Below are 20,661 nucleotides of genomic sequence, written 5' to 3'. Positions count from 1 at the left end.
GGCCACAATTTGAAGTTTTCTTTAGAGCTGTTAGTTCTAGCTGGGTATGTTGAGCCTCTTAATTTTCTTTGTTCTTCCTGCTTTACATCTGATCAAAAACAAAACTTTAGAAACAAGTAACTAGTAAATTTGCTCTCCATCCCCACATCACTAAGTATTCAGACTTTTTTGGAAGGTTAGCTGCTGCTGTCAATTACTGACTTGCATAAAAAGACTTCCTCTAACTCCCATAAATAAATGTTTTGCTGTAACAATTTTATACCAGTAGCATTATACCTCTGCTTACTTCATGTACTCTGTCATCAGCTGAAAACAATCTAAATACACAAACATGCAGTTGTACAGAACCATTTGTGAATGCAACCAAGAGAAGTAGCCTTAACATGCTCTCAAGCCATGGTGACAGGATCCTCTAAATCCCTTATACAAATCTATTACCAAAAAGAAAAGGAAGCAGCATCTTATTACCACAAAGATTTTGTGACTGTTCCATTTATCCTGTTTCACAGAAGATGTCAGAATTCTGGGAACAGAAATCTCATTTTCTGCTTTATGTCAGTACTTTACTGTAAAAGAGAGAATTGCTTCAAGTATCTTGTACTACTTCTTGCTGTTGCAGAGATACAGTTAATGAGCTTTCAGCCTATGTTTATGTTAATAATGAGGCAGGATCACAATGTGACTGACCATAGGCACAATTTTCTTAATTGCTAGAAATATTAATTTCTAATATATTCCTAAAAATGCAAAACTCCCCAGAGACATCGAACAAAATAATTAAAAGCAATACATAACAAATTTAGTGTCATAAAGAAGCAGGGCAGTCCCCAGTGCCCCTTGTTAGGGGCAGAATGGCTGCACTTGCACTACTGATTGGAAGGGTTTACACTGAACTGTAAACTCTGAGTGGCTCCTAGGAGCTTTATCACAGCCTTTGTCACACAGTGACCTTGCAAAGGACATCAGCAGAGCTCCACCATCACAAGGCCAGGGCTGCACAACAGAAGGGGACTGAGTGTCTCACTTCTGCAGGATGAGGGTTACACAGATTAAACGGCCAGTTCATTTTCCTTAGTAACTAAAGTAACTACAATTTACACTTGCTTAAAACTTTTTGGTGGTGTAGTTTTGTTGGGTTTTTTTAAAGCCTTTGACTAACCCAACAAGGATCTGAAGTTTTTTTCTCCATTAGAAGGATCTGGTAAAAGCACAACTTTGACCTGTCAGATCTACATAAAAGAGAACTAGCTAACGGCCTTCTATGTCAGCAACTACACAGCACAATCCTTCAGCGAGTAACAGAATCAATAGGAAAAGGAAACAAAGTCTAATCTGCAAAGTGCCTCTCAACAGTAATGAACAATAAACATTAGAGCATGGTACTGAGCTGCCCATATCTTTCTTCAAACCAGCTCACACTGGATACCTGAAGAACTTGTCCTACCCTGATGTATGCAAAAAAACCCCCAAATCCACTAACTTCAGTAATTGTTTTCTCAGGTGAACAAGTGCAGTCTTGCACCGAAGAAAGAGAAGCCGTGTCTAATTACAGCGAAGCAAAACATCTGTAAAGTGTTTTTTGAAGAACCACATTCACTTCTTAGGAACTGCTTCAAAGTTGTAAGTAGAACTTCAGCTAGAAGCACTGTCTTAATTATGTGTCATTCTTCCAAGGAAGACACATAACCATTGCAAGGATATAGAAGTTTAGTTGCAGAGAACTTTAGAAGTAATCAAAACAGCAATCCAGATAGAAAAAAAGGTGTTTTTATCATCATAAATATAAAGGGAAGTTTTTGACATCCAGAGAGTAGTGGCACGACTACACTACTCTTTAGGATACGGGTCTAGAATATGGAAACAGAAATAACCTCCTCACTGTTAGGAAGGGAATAAAGGTTAACATGGCCCTAAGCAGGCAGGGGCGAGGGGACACAACCCAAACCTCTGCGTTTACCTGTAGGTCCCCCTGCTCCCCTAACTCATCCCTTTGTGCCCAGGTGGAGCCCGAGCCATTCTACACCATGTGTACACAGGACACCTGTGACTCCCCGGCCTTGGGGGCTGCCTGCACCGTAGCAGCAGCTTTTGTTCATTTGTGCAACCAGAATTTTGTCCCTGTGGAAGTCCCTCCACAGTGGTAAGTTTCATTTCTGACTGCATTGCTCCAGTACTTCCATGTCTGCAATTAAAGAACACATGAGAAAACAAAGCTAATGAATCTGACTGTGTCCATGAGCAAAACTGATTCTATTCCCAGAAATGTTCTTCTTGCTTCTTGGCTACCTCCCCTTCCTGCTGTTCACTCAGCAGCACACCAGAGCCCATCCACTGCACATTCTGTACTGCCTTTCTTACTTCGTCCCAATCTGCTGTGTAAAAGAGGCAGAAGGATACCTGCAGAATACTGTGTGATGTCCCTAGGAGCTTCTCCTCTTGGATACTATTTCTGGTTCCATCTTTTTTTGGTCTGAATAATGCATTTGGGAGTCGCATTAACAACAATATGTATTATACAGACACAAAATACTCAGACATATTTTTGTACTTCTCAGCTTCTAATAGTGAAATTTGTCTATGCTTTCAACCTAGAATACCCAGATTATCAATACTTGTGTTCTAACGCAGCTGTTAGCCAGACTGCAGTTTTAAGTGGATTCCCAGAATACAGCTAAGGAAGATGAAAAGACTGAATGGAGCAGTATAGCACTTGCTTCAAATTTTTGTTATTACAATCCTTGCCCACACCTGTAGTTATTGTGCAAATTCATTACAGAGCCTCACGTTTCAGTGGAAGTGCACACACTGCAGCACTGCACATTGCTGCAGAACAGCACAGTTCCTGCTCCAAAAGGCACTGGAGCCATGTGTGCTGCTAACTGGAGTTGCATTATTGATACTCTTGCCCAAGTAGTAACTTACCATATTTTCCATACTTTTACAAGACTGCAATGGGAACATTTACACCAAATAAATGGCAGGATCATGCAGAAGAGCCAATTATGCTTTTGCTTGAAATGAAGCACTTTTACGTTTACTCCTTTTATGCTCCATGCTTTGCTAAGACTTAGCAATGAAAAGACGATGGGGTTTTTAATATATGTAATGAAGCATTATTTATTTGCATTTGTAAACTCACTACTATCTCAAAAGAGTGAATGGTGCCTACAAACCCATTTGTAGTATGCCTTAAAAATTTACTATTAGCTGATTTCTTACCCATTGAGGAAGGGAGTAGTATTTGTAGATGGGTTTGTTTGCCATAAAATAAAAACCCAGAAAAAGAACACTCACTGTATGTGTAAGTGCATCACATCACACTCCCACATGCTGCAACAAGCAGTAGATGATCAGGACATTTCTGGGTAGCATCTTGTAGGCAGTGAGTGGTTTTAGCTCTCAACATATAAATATGAAATACAGAGACAAATTTTGTTAAATGTGAATCAACACAATATTCAGTGTTCAGACAATATTCAGTATTCAGACAGTAAGGTTTTGGAATAGCTTGGTAGCTGAATGACTGAAGTCAGCTAATGCTGCTAGTTTACATTATCTCATTTCTGAGGAAAAGGATTGGAATGAAGGTAGATCACAAGCTCAGTTAATGAGAACACACTATTAAAGAAGCAAAGTACATTGGGGATGTACATGTGAATAAACATATTTAAGATAAGAAATACTTCTTCTCTATCTAGCGTATTTTATGTATCCAGTTTTGGACATCATGTTTTACTTAAATTGTGAATGAGTTGAGAACAGTCCTGGGGAAAAAATGGAAGGGCTGAGGAAAGACATGAGTTAAGTCTCTAAATATGTAAACACTCTAAAGAGAAGGAAGTTGGATAGACCAAACTAAGGGAGAATTAGTTTTGACACAGTGAAAGAGTCTGTAATGGCTGGGTTACTCACGCACAGTAACTGATAACCAGCTACAGTCATGAGAGCAAAACAGAAAGTGGCTGTCAGCAGAAATTTCCTTTGCACTATTTCTTAGAAATTCGTGCTTGTCAAGGATGTTCCACTGAATAGCTGAACTACCCAGACCTCATAAACTTTAGAAATAATGCTGCCCTTTTCCTCCTAAATGTGAATTTATCAAATATGAGAGAACCTTACGTCTTTATTTCAGTTTAGCGATCTAAGATAAAACCATATCTAAAAATGCTGGAGTACTTTCCCCACAGTTTTTTGGTATCATAAATATATATGATGCTATTTTCCCTTCATAGATTTTTTTGCATTTCATTGTAATGAGAGGCTGCATTACATATGACTTGTACTTTATTTACCTGGACTTCATCTCTTCTTCATTTCAGCTCGAGCCAGTTCTGAATAGCAGATACCAGCCCTGAAGATGGAAGAACCCTTTCAGCACCCAAAGCAGAACAGTTATTTTAGGTAGACAAGCTAGAGACAAGAATAGGGAGAGAACCATAGAAGTGGGAATGCATTAGTGTTAACTGTAAATATAATAAACTATATACAGTATAAAAGGAAAGCCTTCCACCCAGAACCCCTGAGGGTAAGAGCAATTATTTCAGTATAGAAACTATAATCAACCAAAACAAACTGGACATGAAAGTATCAGTTACTCTAAAAGAATTCTCCCATTCAGTGGCAAAATTGCCTCTCCACAAGCCTTGGATAGCACAAATACATTGAAAAGCTGAGACAAGCTCTCTTCCAGCTCAGATTAGTACAAGTGGACTACTTTGTAAAAGCAGCATTATCAGCTTTGAGTCAGCAGAGATGCTGACTTCTTTTTTCTCCAGAAATGAAACTCCACTGTTCAGTGGTTCTGGAGAAAGTTACATCTTTTTTTTTTTTTTTCCAAGGAAGTGCTCCAACGCTTAAGAAGGCTAAGATAGAAATAAGATGGTTAAATAATGGAAAGCAGTTAATAATTTTCTCTTTTTTATCCTGGTTGATTTTTCCCTTATTAATGTATACACTGTTAAATGAGAAACAGCCTTCTTGGTTTCTGTGCACCAGTTTCACACGTTCCCTTTGTGTCTTTAGAACCCCCTTGTCAGCAGTCAGTTGATGTGTTGGGAAAAGGTGACCAATACCCACCCCACCCATAAAGTAACATTAAGGTGTTACAGCCATCTCATCTGTCAAATCACTTTCTGTACTGTAGGTCACTTGATCAAAAAATTGCATTACCTTTCTCCACACAGTGCCTGCAATGCAGCTATTCCTTGATAAAAGGTAACACTGCAAAATCCATCCAATGTCTTTGCATAATGTGCAAACATTGAAATAATGGTGTTCTGAACTATGACATCATGCTAATAAACATTTGACTGCCTTATTTTTACGCTGGAGCACATTTTTACTGATCATTCGCAGTAACAAAGTTGTACTGACCTGGAGAGTTGGAACTGGCTGGGTTTGAATGGCTCATAGACAAAATCAGCAGCTGCCTCTTGCCTCCTGTACACTGCTTACAGCTGCACTCACTTTCTGAACACTCACTCTCTAGCTTGATACAAATTAAAACACGATTCCTACATTAGTCAGGAAAAATCCTGCCATTTTCAGGATTCCCACACACATCAGATGGTGCTGTATAAAACACAGTAGAAATCAAGTCTTCCTCTTTAATAATTTTATACCTGCATCCTTGTAATGAAGCCAGAATTGTATGAAATATTCCTAAAATATTTCATATATTTCTATAATGTATAAAAGAATATTTATACCAGTTACTGATTCAAAAACCACATTATTTTCTCCCCAGTCACTGAATGTCACTTCACTGCCCACCTAAGCACACCAAACACCTCTGAAAAGTCTTGAGGTGACAGCTTCAGGAACAAAGAAAAACATCAGCAAGTAGAGGAAAGGATTCAGAAGAGCTCAGTCAGCAATATAGAAATACAGGAATTAAACTAAATACTGCAGACAGCAACACTGAGCTGGATGCAGATACCAGGTCTCCTACAAGCTGCATATAACTTATCACACTGGTGATAAAGAAGCCATTTAACTATGAATAAACATTTTAAACTACAGCCACTTCGCTCAGTTGTTCCATATCTCTGAGCTGTTCCCAGGTTCTGGATGTGCATAGTTCCTGTCTAGATAGTCCAGAGGCAGGAACTCGAACAGGCCCCCCAGGAACTCGAACAGGCCCCCCAGACACACCTCAAGTCCTGAAGCTCTGCAGGGGCCAGACCCGGCCCCACTCCTACCCTGGAGCCATGAGCCAGCTGGAGACCCTGCTGACCCTATGGGCCAGCCCGGACACCCTGCTGACCCTATGGGCCAGCCTGGACACCCTGCTGACCCCATGGGCCAGCCCGGACACCCTGCTGACCCCATGGGCCAGCCCGGACACCCTGCTGACCCCATGGGCCAGCCTGGACACCCTGCTGACCCCATGGGCCAGCCCGGACACCCTGCTGACCCAGGGCACCTGCCTGCATACAGGGCATGCACAAGGCACCACTTACATGGAGCAGGGCTAACAGAGCCACCACTGGGGGCCAGGGAGAAAAAACCCCACCAACCCCACAGTTAAATGAAGTGTTCCACATCATGTTCATAATTGGAATTTAGCACTGATTTATAGCTGCCATGAATAAGGTCTTACCTCCATGTTTCTGCACTGGCAGCTGTGCCTTTGCTCCCTGCCAGACTGCTGCTGTTAATGTAAAGGTTAGTGCTCTGTCACAGCTGTTCACCCAATACCTGCCCACAACCACAGCAGTGTCACAGGTAACAGGATTCTTCAACTGAACTGTGTAAAACCTTTAATGAACCAATGAAACGATCCAGCCAAACAGTTTTTAAGTGTGTCTTATTTACTGCATGGTAATGTCTCATCTTGGGAATTAAAAACTGGAGCTAACATATCACCCTCCTCCCTAACAGAGGAGAGATGGCAGCTCCATCCTAAGGCAGCTCCTATCAGCAAACACAACAGCCAAGTGACAGACAGGGATGTGGGGAAGCCCATTCCAGATGTACCTGGGGGGAGGGACAGCAGTCTCCCTGCAGGGCAATGTGCCAGCTCTACACAAAACATCCCTCAGGCTGACTGAGACCTTCGTGATTTCTCATGGATGTGAACCTCTGGAAAAGAAACACCCTGAAAGCATCTGACTGAAGCATTTATCAGGTCAGTCCATCAGCTTCTGTATTTCAAAACTGGCTTTTTTCTCTGCACTAGCCCTGGCTTTATCAGGGCTAAACTTCTAGTACATAACTACTGACAGTGCAGCACATTATTGAACACCTGGACTGAAGTAATCCAAAATGTTTATGCCTCAGATGCAGGTAATGCAGTGTATAAACTATGCTGTCATATGGCAAATATATAATGTCCATTTCATATATCAGGATCTCCCATCACACAACACACAGGAATTGCCCCCTCTCTAACTCCTGCTGTAAGAGCACTTTGAACACACCAGCCCACACCAGCTGTCCTCGCAGAGCACAGATAGGTTCGGTCATTCTTCCCAGTGTAGTTTTAGTGCTTTCAACTCACCTCCAACATATTCTTTATACAGAACCCCCAAGGTCTATAAAGTTCACAGAATTTCTGCATACTACACCAAATTAACCCCAAAACAGATGTAACAAGACCCAAACTTTGACTCCTTCCTCCTCAACACAGGGCTACTAGAGAAGCCCCTTATTCTGTAACTTCTCAGTTACATGCTCTGCTGTACAACAGCAACAAAAATCACAAACCCGTGCTCTACTGCAGAAGTTGAGATACAAGGTGAGGAAAAGGGAGAATTCCCAGTACGCAGTAGAGCCCTACAATGCCAAACTGTGGAAATCCAGAGACAAGGCCCTTCAGCCCAGCCTTAAACAGCCACCAACAGCCTCTCAATTAGGTGAAGCACAGCTGAGCTGTGAGTCAAAGCCATCTCCAGCAGTCTTCTGTTTAGAGCACAACACTCACCCCGGTTGCAAGTGTCTTTTGCTTTGAATTCCTAGGAAAGTAATTTTTAATACGAACCAGCTGCCAACCAATATGCTGACCACATGGATTATTTCTGAAAGGCTACAGCACTCCACAAGTGGATTTTTTCCAGAATACATTAACCCAGACTACCAAAATTCTTTATCTCTGTATGTTTTGGCATTTCATCAGCAGGATCTCAGAGCACAGGATTTCCACTACCCAGCTGTCTGTGATGTGGTCTGGTTTGGAATACCAAAGTCAAGACTGGAATTGTACTCTGAAATCCAGTCTTTAGTCTGCAATTTTTAAAGGACACTAGCTAGTTTCCACATGCTTTGAAAACCTAATCCCACAATTAAAAAATTTAATTACCACCATGTGATTCTCATCTTAATCTCTGACTGAATGGTCTACAATTTATCTCCCCTTCCAATATGCATTCCTAATTAACATAACACTATTGCTGGACAATACAGTCCCCAATCACAAAGTCATTCCACAGAGATAATGCCAATACATTCGTCAGGACCCAAATTCTCTTTAGACAAGATAGAAAATAAAGAGTAGTAACCTTTCTACTTTTTATAGGTTTCTTGATGTGATTTCATAGTTTGTTTTTTTCAGAGGAGAAGGAAAGAAAGATAAGAATAGAATATAATTTAGAATTATTTAAACCGTTAAAAATAGCATACATTGGAAGAAGAAAACCTTCAAAGAGAAAAATGCACTTAGGGACAGAATTCTTGTTACTGGAGGTAAAAAGTATTTGCATCTTGCACCTGGAGAACCTGTTCCAAGGAATCCTGCATCACATCTTTTCATTAACTTCACTGGAACAAAGGGGTCATTACCATACCACTTTCAGTATTTCAGAAACTAGAGAGATATTTTAAGTACAAGACGCGGCTAACTGTTACCAAGAGACACCTGTCTTACAAGTAGTTTACAGACACGGTGATTACTGCAAGAAAATACAGGTGAAAATGATTACTTCCAACCACAGTCCAAATGGATTGAAACTCGTTTTGCCTTCATGCCACGTTACTGAATTCACCCTGGTAACACGAGTCCTGTGCAGCCCTTGCTGCTATGAATACACTGCTGTAGAACAACTGCCTCACACGTGCTCCCACAAACAGCAGCTACACACACAGAAACATACAGCATTTTTAATAGTGTGGACATCTTACTTAAAACACCAAATAGGCATTCCTCAAATATGCTGGTATAAAAAGAGACTGTAAGACACAAACACTGTGATTATTATCAGATAAGCACTGGTCCCCACACTTAACTGAGCCCAACTTCTCACTTTGGTTTACTCCAGGAGTGGTTACACAGAATAGTCCAATGTTCTGCACCAAAAAGCAAAAGAAAGCAAATTCTCAGTTCTTTTAGGCAGAAAGTAAAAGTATTAAGGGATGACTCTGTGCAAATCCTCCACTTCAAGGTCCCACATATTCTTGTGGACGGGGTTTTCAGAGAGATCTGTCATCTTTACTGCTCGAAGAACGGGCTCAGGACTGCAGGACCGCACCACACCCATGACCATTACATACTTCCCTAAAAAACAAGTAAGCGTTAAAATTTAATTAACCTTTGTATTGTCATTTAACTTCATAAACCAGATTACTAAAACCGAGTAAACAGCGTGAATTGAAGATACCAATACTTGTAAGAAAACTCAAGGAATGAAACTTGCTTAGAACTAAATTTCAGAAAAAGACGTCATTATCTGTACAGCCACTTTTATGGCATATTTAACTACATTGTCACATACGGTAAAAGCCAAACAAATACAAGTTTGTTCTGCTGTTTAAGCGAATTGAGGATAGGTCAGAAGACTGAAAATTTAAGCAATGTGCCTATTTTGTACCACAGTTTCTGCAATTCTGCAGACCAACACTTCTCCGTTTGAACTGGCAGTTGTGGTGAAGGGAAGAGAAGGAAAGAAAGAAGAAAAAAAACAGAAAAGAGAAATAGGAGTAGAATCCGACTCCTTGTTCCGGGCCTCCCGCGCGGGGCCCAGCACGGCCGCCGGGCCTGGCCGGGCGGAGGGGATGTGCCGAACCACGTTAGACCGGCCACGGGCAGGGACAGAGCCTGCTGCCCGCGGGGGTCCCACCGCCCCACGGTACCTGCGCTCAGGCACGGCCGGCCCTGCGGCACCTGCTCCACGCCCAGCACCGTGAAGGCGCCGCTGCCGTCCTGCAGCCGGGCCGAGCCGCCGCCGGCGCCGCGCTGTACCTCGAGCACGGTGCCCTGCATCCACACGGCCCGCAGCGACAGCGACGCCCGGCCCGCCGCCGTCCGCCGCAGCTCCCACGTCCCGCCCGCGCCTCGCTGCGCCCGCCGCAGCTGCGCCGCCAGCACCTTCACGGGCGGGCCCGGCGCCGCCCCGGCCATGCTGAGGCGCCCGCGGCTGAGGGCGCGCAGCCGCTGGGGGCGGGAAGCGCTCGCCCCGCCCCGCCCCGCCCCGCCCCGGCGGCGTCTCGGCGGCAGCGCTACAGCTGCGGAGCGGCCGACGGGGAACGGGCTGTGCTGTGCGGCCCGTGCACGGCAGGGTTGTGTCGGTGCAGATCACAGGCAGTGCCCCCCAGATGGTTCACCCACCCCATAGCGCTCGACTGCCCAACGGTTGCACCGTGCACCGGCCCCCCGAGCCACCGCCCCTCACCTGGACAAGGGACCCAGAGCCTGGCTGGCCCTCATTTTACCTGATTTCAGTTCAGGATCTGCCCCTTGACGTGCAGAAGACAGTGAGAGATGTCACTCGTGGTGTGTCACAGCGGAGGGTGCCGCTGGCAGTGGCTCGGCCCCACCTCGGCCGCCCGGCCTGCAGGGCCGCCGCTGCGCTCTGCCTCTGCCCCTGTCCCGCTCTGCCCCTGCCCCGCTCTGCCCCTGCCCCTGCCCCGCTCTGCCCCTGCCCCGCTCTGCCCCTGCCCCGCTCTGCCTCTGCCCCTGCCCCGCTCTGCCCCTGCCCCGCTCTGCCTCTGCCCCTGCCCCGCTCTGCCCCTGCCCCGCTCTGCCTCTGCCCCGCTCTGCCCCTGCCCCGCTCTGCCCCTGCCCCGCTCTGCCTCTGCCCCGCTCTGCCCCTGCCCCGCTCTGCCTCTGCCCCTGCCCCGCTCTGCCCCTGCCCCGCTCTGCCCCTGCCCCGCTCTGCCTCTGCCCCTGCCCCGCTCTGCCTCTGCCCCGCTCTGCCCCTGCCCCGCTCTGCCCCTGCCCCGCTCTGCCTCTGCCCCTGCCCCGCTCTGCCCCTGCCCCGCTCTGCCTCTGCCCCTGCCCCGCTCTGCCTCTGCCCCGCTCTGCCCCTGCCCCGCTCTGCCTCTGCCCCTGCCCCGCTCTGCCTCTGCCCCGCTCTGCCTCTGCCCCGCTCTGCCTCTGCCCCTGCCCCGCTCTGCCCCTGCCCCGCTCTGCCCCTGCCCCTGCCCCGCTCTGCCCCTGCCCCGCTCTGCCCCTGCCCCTGCCCCGCTCTGCCCCTGCCCCGCTCTGCCTCTGCCCCTGCCCCGCTCTGCCTCTGCCCCTGCCCCGCTCTGCCCCTGCCCCGCTCTGCCCCTGCCCCGCTCTGCCCCTGCCCCGCGCCCCCGCTGCTGGAGCCAGCCCGGGCTCCCACCCTGCTTACGAGAAATGGTGCTTGGTGTTTACTTGGAGTTGATGCAGCTCCTCCGGTTCCGTGACAAAACAGGAAAATGCACATGCTGATTTTCCCAGGGATGCTCTTACGGGGAAATCCGGAGATGAATGCACTGAAAGCATGGGCAGATATAAGATGGGAGACTTTAATTCCAAGGGCTTTACGAATTTATTTGCTGTCTGTTTATAATACAGACAGGCTAGTTCACTTTGCTGCAGTCTGAAATTCTTGAAATGTTATGGTTTCTTTTGGTGGGTGGGTTGACATTTCATTTAGAAAATAAGCCAAGAAATAAGCTAATGAAAAAACGGGAGGATGGAACAAACAGAAGAATCAGGAAAACCAAGGGAATGGGTTCATTACTTTACAAGTCCTATTACCTACAAAAGTGCAGAATGGGTAAAAATAACTGACTGCAATCATTCTTCTTTAGAAAAGCTTTTGTTCTCTGTTAAAATAGGCAGTTACTTTATTTTTAAAATCTGGTTTTGTCTTGAGTAGCAAAATACATCAAAAGACCTTTTTTTCTACTCACCCATCATGTTGTGAATTATTTATTCAGTATATCTTTTTTTTTCCCAGATATATTTTCTGTTTAGAGACATTCTGTAAATGGGACTGTATTCTTTTTATAGTGTAAGGAAGCAGTTAACTTTTTGTTACCACTTACAGTAAGAATAAAACATAATATTGGTAATAACAATAAAAACACTGACATCTAAGCACAATACAGAACCATGTAATCTGGCAATCAAATCATATGGCTTACAGGAATAGAAAGACATTAGATGGTTACTGTATATGAATGCAAGATTTGAGCGAGGCTCACAGGAGAATATTTGTAATTTATGCCCCTAAGCTGCAGTCACTTGACAGCATCAATATTTAGTTTCACATAAAAAAAATTAATTGTGCCAAATATTGATAAAAGTATTGTATTCCTTTTTGTTACTGCATAATAGGAGGGTCTAATGCTTATTAAGCTATTAAATCTACAGATCAAGGCAAGACCCTTACAAGAGTGTAATCTTTAGGAGAGACTAAAAGGTTCCTTGTAAAAGATTTGCCTTCAAGAAACTGTGTTGTAAGAAGGGCAGAAGCACTGGCAATCTGCATCAAGAAATGGATTTGTCTTCCTAAACCAGAAAATCCTTGTCTTTCAGTAAAACACAAAGTTATACTGAATTATCTGCAAAGCTCTTACGCAAGACCTGGTGCAGCTCAGCACAGAGATTCTGCAGCTGCAGGACAAATGTCTGATGCCTCAACAGACTGTTCTGGAGATGACCCCACAGCAATCATCCTCTGATTTAAGGGTAGCAGAGGAAGCTCAGCACACAGTTGGAAAAGGCACTGAGTTGGTGGCTGCCAGGCTCTAAATTACACTGGATTAGACATGAGCAGATTTTTTGAGATCATGCTGGATGAGAGAGTTTTGGGTTGCATGGACTAAAAAAGAAGGAATCGATCTTCTTCTGCCTGCTACTACAATATGCACCTCACTTCAAAGCAATCTTCAAGGACATTATTCATCAGGCTGACATGCATGTGAGAAGTCACAGTGTGGGTAAAAAAAATGTCAAGCCACACCTAGATAACACAGTCCAGATGATAGCAGGAGTCAGGGTTCCCTCCCTTAGAAGGGCTCCCTCAATTACACTAGCACTGTTTTCTTGGTAAGATACCAAGAGAGCTTAGAAAAGAATTTGACCCCAGATATCTGTGAAAAGGGATTTCCAAAGAAGCAGCAACTTGAAATTTTCTGTCCAGCTCAGACCTTTTCACGCTCCCACTGACAGTACTACTTAAAATGGAAGCAATTTCCTGCTTCTCTCCCTAATTTTGGTAAAAGGCTGATAATACAGAAGCAGAAAAATCCTTCTTTCCCTTGTCAGGAAGTCTGATCTTTTACAGCCTTTCATCCTACCCAGAAGAGTTTTAGAAAATATCTTCTTTCCAGTCCATTGCCCAGTGTGTACAAAACATTTTATTTCTATTTCTCTTTCCTAGTACTGAGAAGTTATGAACTGGATTTCAAACAAATTTTTAATTTTTTTTCCTAAGATTTGGAATCCAAGTAATCATGTTTTTTTTTTTTAATTTTATTTTTAGTATTTTGCAAGCACTTTAGAAATAGGGCTACCTGGGAGCTCCACAGCTGACTGCAAGAAAAGTCACAAAGTGTGGAGCTGAAAAAATACATGGATCATAATGGTTATGTCTGAATGGCCCACAAATGTCCATAAAACAGATACATAAAAAAACCCCTTGTCTCTGGCAGCCCAGAAACTCAGAGGATTCAACTGTGATGGGGACAGGCCAACATCTCCTCTATTCTGGCATCTCCACCAACACTGGCTGCCCACAGTCACAGAGTAAAGGGATATGATTGAGCCTTTCATATTCTCCTTCAGCAGAAGGAAGCAGCACATGGGAGCTCAGCATCACAGAAGAAAGCTGTGGAAACAATCCTTTGCAAAAATGCATTACTCTCTAAGTGAGGGGTCTGAGACTGTTTCCCTTTCCCTGGTATTCATATGAAACTTTAATGGAGGACAATTTTTAGCACAACCAGCATCAGGTTTGACCTTCAAGAGATCTGTCCTGATATAGAGTTATTTTCTTACATTGCACACAGAACTATATGACACAAACAAAAAATTATAAAACTCAATTGTTCCTGGTGTTTGTTTTGTACTGCATAAAAGATGCAATGTGGACATGCATCTGAAGTCTGGAAAAACATCTTCATCCTTCAAGGTTTTTTTTTAGACCACCTCATCATCACTGAATTTAATTAATGATTTGAAATTAATGGATCAATGAGTTGGAATTAATGGATTGGAAGTCAGTCATATTTACATCCCTAACATGAGCTTCAGCTGCTCATAATTTATGCTTTTGGACTGAGCAGTCTGGCAGAGGGATACTAAATGGTGTTCCACCAGGAATTTCTGAAGACCTGGAGCCAGCAAAGTCATCTGCTGGAACAGGAAAACTCTAGGTGCAACCTGCCAAGGTTTTAATTAGGAGGTAGCTCTGAATAAGTGGTATTTTAGATGTGACTTGGACAGGGCAGGTAAATGTAAGTGACAGACATCAGAATCCCACTACTTACAACAAGAAGAAGAATCTGGCCTCTCCCATAGTGTCATCCAGCCAAAATTGCACAGGAGTCACTCTAAGATACGATGACCTAACTTTTGTGGTAAATACCATCAACTAAAGCATTAGCAAGGCACCCCCCAGTCCTCTTTTTCCTTGAGACCTAATATAGATGCTCTACATGGCAAGTGAGCTTATGCTTAGTGGAATCAGTAGAGGATTATGGCAAGAGCCTTCCTGCAGCTGCCAGGAGCTGCCAGCTGGATCCAGCGTGTGGAGAAGAAAAACAGCATCTCCTCAGAGAGTGGGAAAACCTCAGCTTGGTACAGCTAGTGTTAGCATGAGAAATTATTTCACTGCTCCCACCAGCATGCAAACTTACTCAGTTCCTGTCACTCACCACACATCCCTGCCACAGAGCCTGCAGGGTGATGCTGTCCTGCTTAGCTGACTCATTTCACTTACAAAGAATACTTAGAGAACTCCAGTTGTGTTCTGCAGAAGTGGGTGTCACCTGTTTGTTTCTTTCCATGGTATAAATAGCTGGCATGTAAATCAAATAAATCAGTGTTCTATGGGATAGGACTATGACATGATTAAAGAAAAGAATTAATTAATCAGAGTCTTTACTTTACCAGTATTGCTTGCTGCTCTGGAAACAGTCTGCAGAGCTGGCTTTCCAGTGGGCTTATTCAAACTCCTGCACAAGAAAAAAAGAACTCTTTAAATAGGAAATATGAATGGCATCCAAAACATTAGATCTTTATCCTGACTGAAGTCAAGCCAGTAGCTAGGAGATTTCAGTCACTCAGCCTTTGTGACTGAGTTTCACTTTATAAAAGAATTGAGTATTTAGCAAAAGCTTAACAAGACTGGAGAGTCCCTACAACCAGTCCCTACAGATCACAGTGCCTTCCCTTGACAGCTGCTGCCTTTGAATAAATACACTGTGATTAGCATGGTCAGCATCCCGTTCAGTGATGTGACAGAAGAATAATTTTCCAAAAGAACAGTAAGCAGAAGAGTGGAATTTTACTGCCAAAACCGTAAAATATCAGATATTGTCAAATATCAGACATCTACATAGAAACCAGTAAGGCTGAGAAGGTATAGCCATTCCAGGGCATACAATGGCAGATATTCAAGGCCTCTTCAAATATTAATAAAATAAATTTCTGGTGCTTAGTAGGGAGAGGCTTTTACTAATAGTCACATTTTCATGCATGCAAGATCCTTCTCAGGTCCAATCACAAAGACCATCTCTGCTTATGAACCTTATATTGTTTTAACCAAAAACATCACAGCTACAGCACCACCCAAGGTAATTTCAAATTAATAAAATGTTAGAACAGAATTGAAAGGAATTCAGAATTTTAATATAACTCAAGAATTTTACACCAGTCTCACATTCAGCACACACATGCATTAATTTAGGAAAAAGCTTTTGGAAGTTAGCATCAAGCTACCTGAAGAGGAAAGTTTGAAGTGAGCATCCAAGAGTTACAGGGAGCCAGAGAGGAGAAAGCCCACACCTCTGTTACTGTGTGAGGTGCTACTTTGCAGTCTTCAGGAGACACACATTTAAGCAGGTTTGGTGGCAGCTGCAGGTTGCACAGCCAAGCAGACCAGACAGCTGTTTCTAATCACTGAATTGTCCTCACTACTCCCTGTGCTTTGGCCAATGTTTGTTACCTGTATTCCCATGTATTCCCACATGTCGTGACTGTCCTTAACTAACCAAAGTTTGCTCTGAGATCAGAGGATCTTCACGTAAAAGGGCTGCACTTAGTTCTCCATGAAGCTGTGACTAAAGCTTTGTCCATGTGATTGCCCAGGGATGCAGACAAAAAGGATCCTGGACTGGACACAGGGCACCAGCAGCACTGGCATCTTCTTCAGAAAGTGCTTGTGAGCAATGGTGTCCTGACTCACCTGGTGCTGGCAGTAACACGGGAGGGGAGAGGAATGGCCTTGGAGGGGAGGATGCTGCCAAGGGCTCAGTGGGAAGGCCCTTGGAACTTGTACTTCAGAAAGCAAAAGCAAAAATCACAGCTGGAGGAACAGCTGGCCTTGTGCTGCTCTGCAGGGGGACACCGGGCATGGATTCACAACAGCTGAATGACTGAAAAAGCAACAACAATATAAAGAGGAAATCAACAGCAGTGAAACTTTGTTTAAAGCTTCTCAACAATAGCACTTACATTTTTTTGTGTACGCAGGTGGACTGGGACCCAAAGGAGCCTGAGTTTCCAGTTGCTTACATTATGGTGTGCATTTTGTAAAGCAAGGTTCAGACCTAGAAGTACTTACAAGCCTGGATCTAGAATGCATTTATTGCCATAGCCCCTACAAATAGCAGCCTGCTCCCCAACTACTGGCATGAGTGAATGAATGGATGAACGAATGTTGGCATATTAATAGCGGTAATTTTGGATGGAAGTCACATTAGTGTATGGATATACAAGGCCTACCTATCTGTTAGTAGGTCTAAGAGAAGATATAAAATGTCATGTTAAATCACAGAGTTCTTCCTAAATCAGAACATTCAATGTATAATTGAAGGTGTTTTCACATTCTTAGGTTTCTTTAATTTATTTAAAAAGTCAAAAGACACAAGGTTGCATGAACCAATGGGGAGACATCTCATCAGTTCATTTTAGAAAGACCTCTACAACCCATATGGAAATGTCAAATTTTAAAATACAACTTGACATTAAAATGTCACAAACTGCCTCCACCTCTTCATTCAAGTAATTTTAGTCACAGGTTTTAGTTTGTAGTTTGTACAGCACCTTATGCTAAGCTCTATGTTGAAACTCTCTAATTTAGACCATCTCTTTCCACTAAGCCCAGAATATGCAAGGTCCGTATGAATTTAATGGAATGAAGGTCTGAGTTTTATTGCTGGCATTCACTGTCTTGAACAGCCATCACTGACAACTGATCCATGAGCATCTCAGTACTCAGCTTTTGTTAAGGTAAATACACCTACTGGTGCTCCAAGATTTTAATCAGCTCATTCCAGTGAGACTTGAGAACCTCATGATGGTATGAACTAAACAGGAAAACAACACAAACCAGAGGAACATAGAAACTGCAAAAAGGACCTACTTCAAGGAAAAATAGTAAAATAACTTTTTATGGACAGGTAAACTGACCTTTCTACTGAACTAATGGTTGTGTGAAGTCTGCAGTGAGGCAACTGTAAGAACATTTATTTACCTGAATATATTTAAATAGATACTAATGATTGGTACAAAAATATTTGCTTTTTATAGAAGGCTAGAAGATTGCACATAGCTGTGCAACACAATGACTGTTTCTGAATGTAGCTCTATACAGGGCAGCCCTCCAAACTAAACAAAACTTGGACTTGAAATTCAAATACAACCAAAAAAATGACTCATCAGGGATCCAAAAATATTGGACCCAAAAACTTAGTAAGCTTTCAGCTTGTCATGAAAAGCAGCAATAAATGATAAATGCAAACCCAGTAAACCTTATTTTCAAAATCTGACAAGCCCACAAAACCAGACTTGCAGTAGTGCACTCTATTGCAAAAGCCATCAGTGCTTGTTTGTTCAAAATAGAAACTGTCAATACTTTAAGAGCCAACCAGGAGACATCAGTTCAGTGCAGATGGTGCCTCAGATTCATGCAAATGTCACATAGCACAGAGTGGCTGTGCAGAGCTGGCAGGACACTGTGTGCACATTTTTGGTTGCACCTTTGGAGTTTTGACGTTCCAAACATCAAGCACTTACACGCAAGTAATTTCAAATCTTACACAGGAGCATTTGAAGAGCTGTAGCTCTGCTACAATTTGAACAAATACAAATTTCAGACAACAGACACTTGAGAACGGAAAAGGGCAGCACACGACCTTGAATTTGCAAGGCAAAGCTTGTCAGATCTTGGGCTCCGTTGCCGGTCACAGCTTCATTTATGAGAAATCGTGCAGGATGAAAGTGAAAGGCACATACAAGTTTCTTTTTCTTACCTACAGATATCTGTAGTTTGCCAGTATGTTATCTAGACTCCTATAAAGGTAATACTGTGATTACTAATAACCATAACAGATGTGGGTTAGGTATTTTCATTTTTGTTGTTTTCATAGATTTTTAAGGCAGAGGGAGACTTAACAGTTGACCCCACTATTTGACACAGACCATTGGTTTATTTGCATTCTGGTACCTCTGGCTCTTCCTTTGCTGGGAACTCAGTGGTGTTTCAGTCCACCCCAGACCTCAAGAGCTTCCAGCACTCACCAGTGCAGCTAAGGAGGCTGAAGCACACTCACTATTGCATTTATGCTGCCATTTAATGCAATCAGTTTTACATTCATTTCTGCCAAATGAAATACTTGAGTGAGTATCTGAGGATAGCAAAAATATTCTCCAGGTCCCTTTTTTCCCTCCATCCAGGGTTGTGAACAACAGTTAATCATATTGATGAAGGAATTAATACCTTTGGGCAGACATTTTTCAAATGCAACTGGGCTGGCTCCAATCACTCTCCAGTTCCAGTGCTCTTCCCTGCCCGGTAAAATTTAACATTCAGGTATCTAGGTTAGATTCAGAATATATAATGTGGATAGTTCACAAAACATTGGCTGACCGAGTTAAATAACAGTATATACTGCTCATAAAACCAGTGCTGCTCAGTATCAATCACTGATTCTTCTGACTGAAGGGTGTATTCCTTGTTCTGAAGGGTACACAGTACCTTCTGAAAAATGCTACACACCTCAGGCTCCTGTGGTATCAGCCCAAGTAATGGTCACTAGCAACTTACAAAATCAAGGCTGGGAGGAACAGTCCTTATTAAGAAAATCTTTGAAGTTTACAGTCACAGGAGTGTTCATTTAAATAGTGCCACATTTTACTCAAAGCTGGCAGTGTTTGGTGAATGCCCCTTTTGCTTGTGGCAACTTTCCCTTCTGTTTCTTAGAAATGTCATTGTACTACCCTGGGTTCTGGCTGGACACATGATTGTCTGGGGAAACAGAAATTCCAGCCAAAGGAAACAGAACTGAAAGTAACTGGAGAATCTTTCTCATTCATTATTTGATCTGTACAATAGATAGATGCATTTCCTTCTAAAGGCTGCATTTCCCAGATGTAAAACAGTAAAGCTCCCTCCACCGATACTTCCGCAATCTTTGTCACACAGCTGTGGAGCGTTGCGAACTCCTAACATTTGTAAAGAGTACTTGTAAAGTCAGAAAAGGAGCAGTGCCATGAAATTCTTACTCATAAACTGTGGGGAAAGTTTCTGTCCTTGAATTCCAAGCAATTTTCATGTTTTGCAATGTCCTCAAATTATAGTTTATGATCTGTAACCTTACACTAATCTTGGTAAATTCCTGGTACATGAGTGGGAAAGAGTGTGCTATTGTTTATTATTTCATCAGAAAAGTCACAGATGGATGCCTTAGGAGCAATGCTTTCATCTTTCCTGGTAACTGTCTCTTGCAGGTTCACACTGAAGAACAAGTTTCCATCATGGTTTTCATTTTGCTGGTTTTCATTCACACATTTATATTATCTGTAAATGGCTGGATATATAATGCCTCAACTCAATAGCTCTAAAGTTGTATCTTCATGTTGCAGCTCTGCCTAAATGGGCAGACTGTGCATTTCAGATGGTAAGAAATGAACAGGCTCTGCATGAAAAGGCCTCTGCAAAGAGACACGTTGTGTCCTGGGTCAGTCCTTGTCCTACATCCCACTGAGTGGCAGGAGCGAACATCTGCTTGTTTTTCCAGCACTTTTACTAAGTGCTACAGCTTGGTTGGGCAGAGTTTGGCCTCTGGAAGCAGGTTAGCTCTGATCATACAAGCACCAGAGCCCTGTGAAGGTGGGATGAGACCCCTAGATTGCAGACTTAGAAACTCTGAGGTGTACCTAAGCATGTCCAAATGCCTCAGCAGGATGGTGCTCCTCCTGTTGCAGAGCTGACTCTGGTTACCGACTGCTTGGGACTGAAGCACTTA

The 20,661-nt window shown here is 43.4% G+C and overlaps 2 protein-coding genes across 2 annotated transcripts in view; one reads left to right on the top strand and one right to left on the bottom strand.

Annotated features, from left to right (window-relative positions):
• The window catches only part of LOC138118929 (uncharacterized), an 83,617-nt gene extending 77,497 nt beyond the window's left edge, over nucleotides 1–6,120 (top strand). Inside the window, exons 73-75 of the mRNA XM_069030308.1 lie at nucleotides 1,501–1,620; nucleotides 2,001–2,140; nucleotides 4,320–6,120. Of these exons, the coding sequence (XP_068886409.1) occupies nucleotides 1,501–1,620; nucleotides 2,001–2,140; nucleotides 4,320–4,335 (276 nt within the window). The 3' untranslated portion in view covers nucleotides 4,336–6,120. The remainder of the gene's footprint in view (nucleotides 1–1,500; nucleotides 1,621–2,000; nucleotides 2,141–4,319) is intronic.
• Nucleotides 6,121–9,080: 2,960 nt separating this feature from the next.
• Nucleotides 9,081–10,560, bottom strand: RMI2 (RecQ mediated genome instability 2). The gene is given in 4 exon segments (XM_069029809.1): nucleotides 9,081–9,490; nucleotides 10,066–10,408; nucleotides 10,410–10,475; nucleotides 10,477–10,560. Coding segments are annotated over 4 exon segments (627 nt in total). The 5' UTR covers nucleotides 10,546–10,560; the 3' UTR covers nucleotides 9,081–9,341.
• Between the last annotated feature and the right edge of the window lie 10,101 nt (nucleotides 10,561–20,661).

This window comes from Aphelocoma coerulescens, chromosome 14 (assembly GCF_041296385.1).
Source record: "Aphelocoma coerulescens isolate FSJ_1873_10779 chromosome 14, UR_Acoe_1.0, whole genome shotgun sequence".
Lineage (NCBI taxonomy): Eukaryota > Metazoa > Chordata > Aves > Passeriformes > Corvidae > Aphelocoma > Aphelocoma coerulescens.
This window is presented reverse-complemented; position numbering and strand designations above follow the sequence as displayed.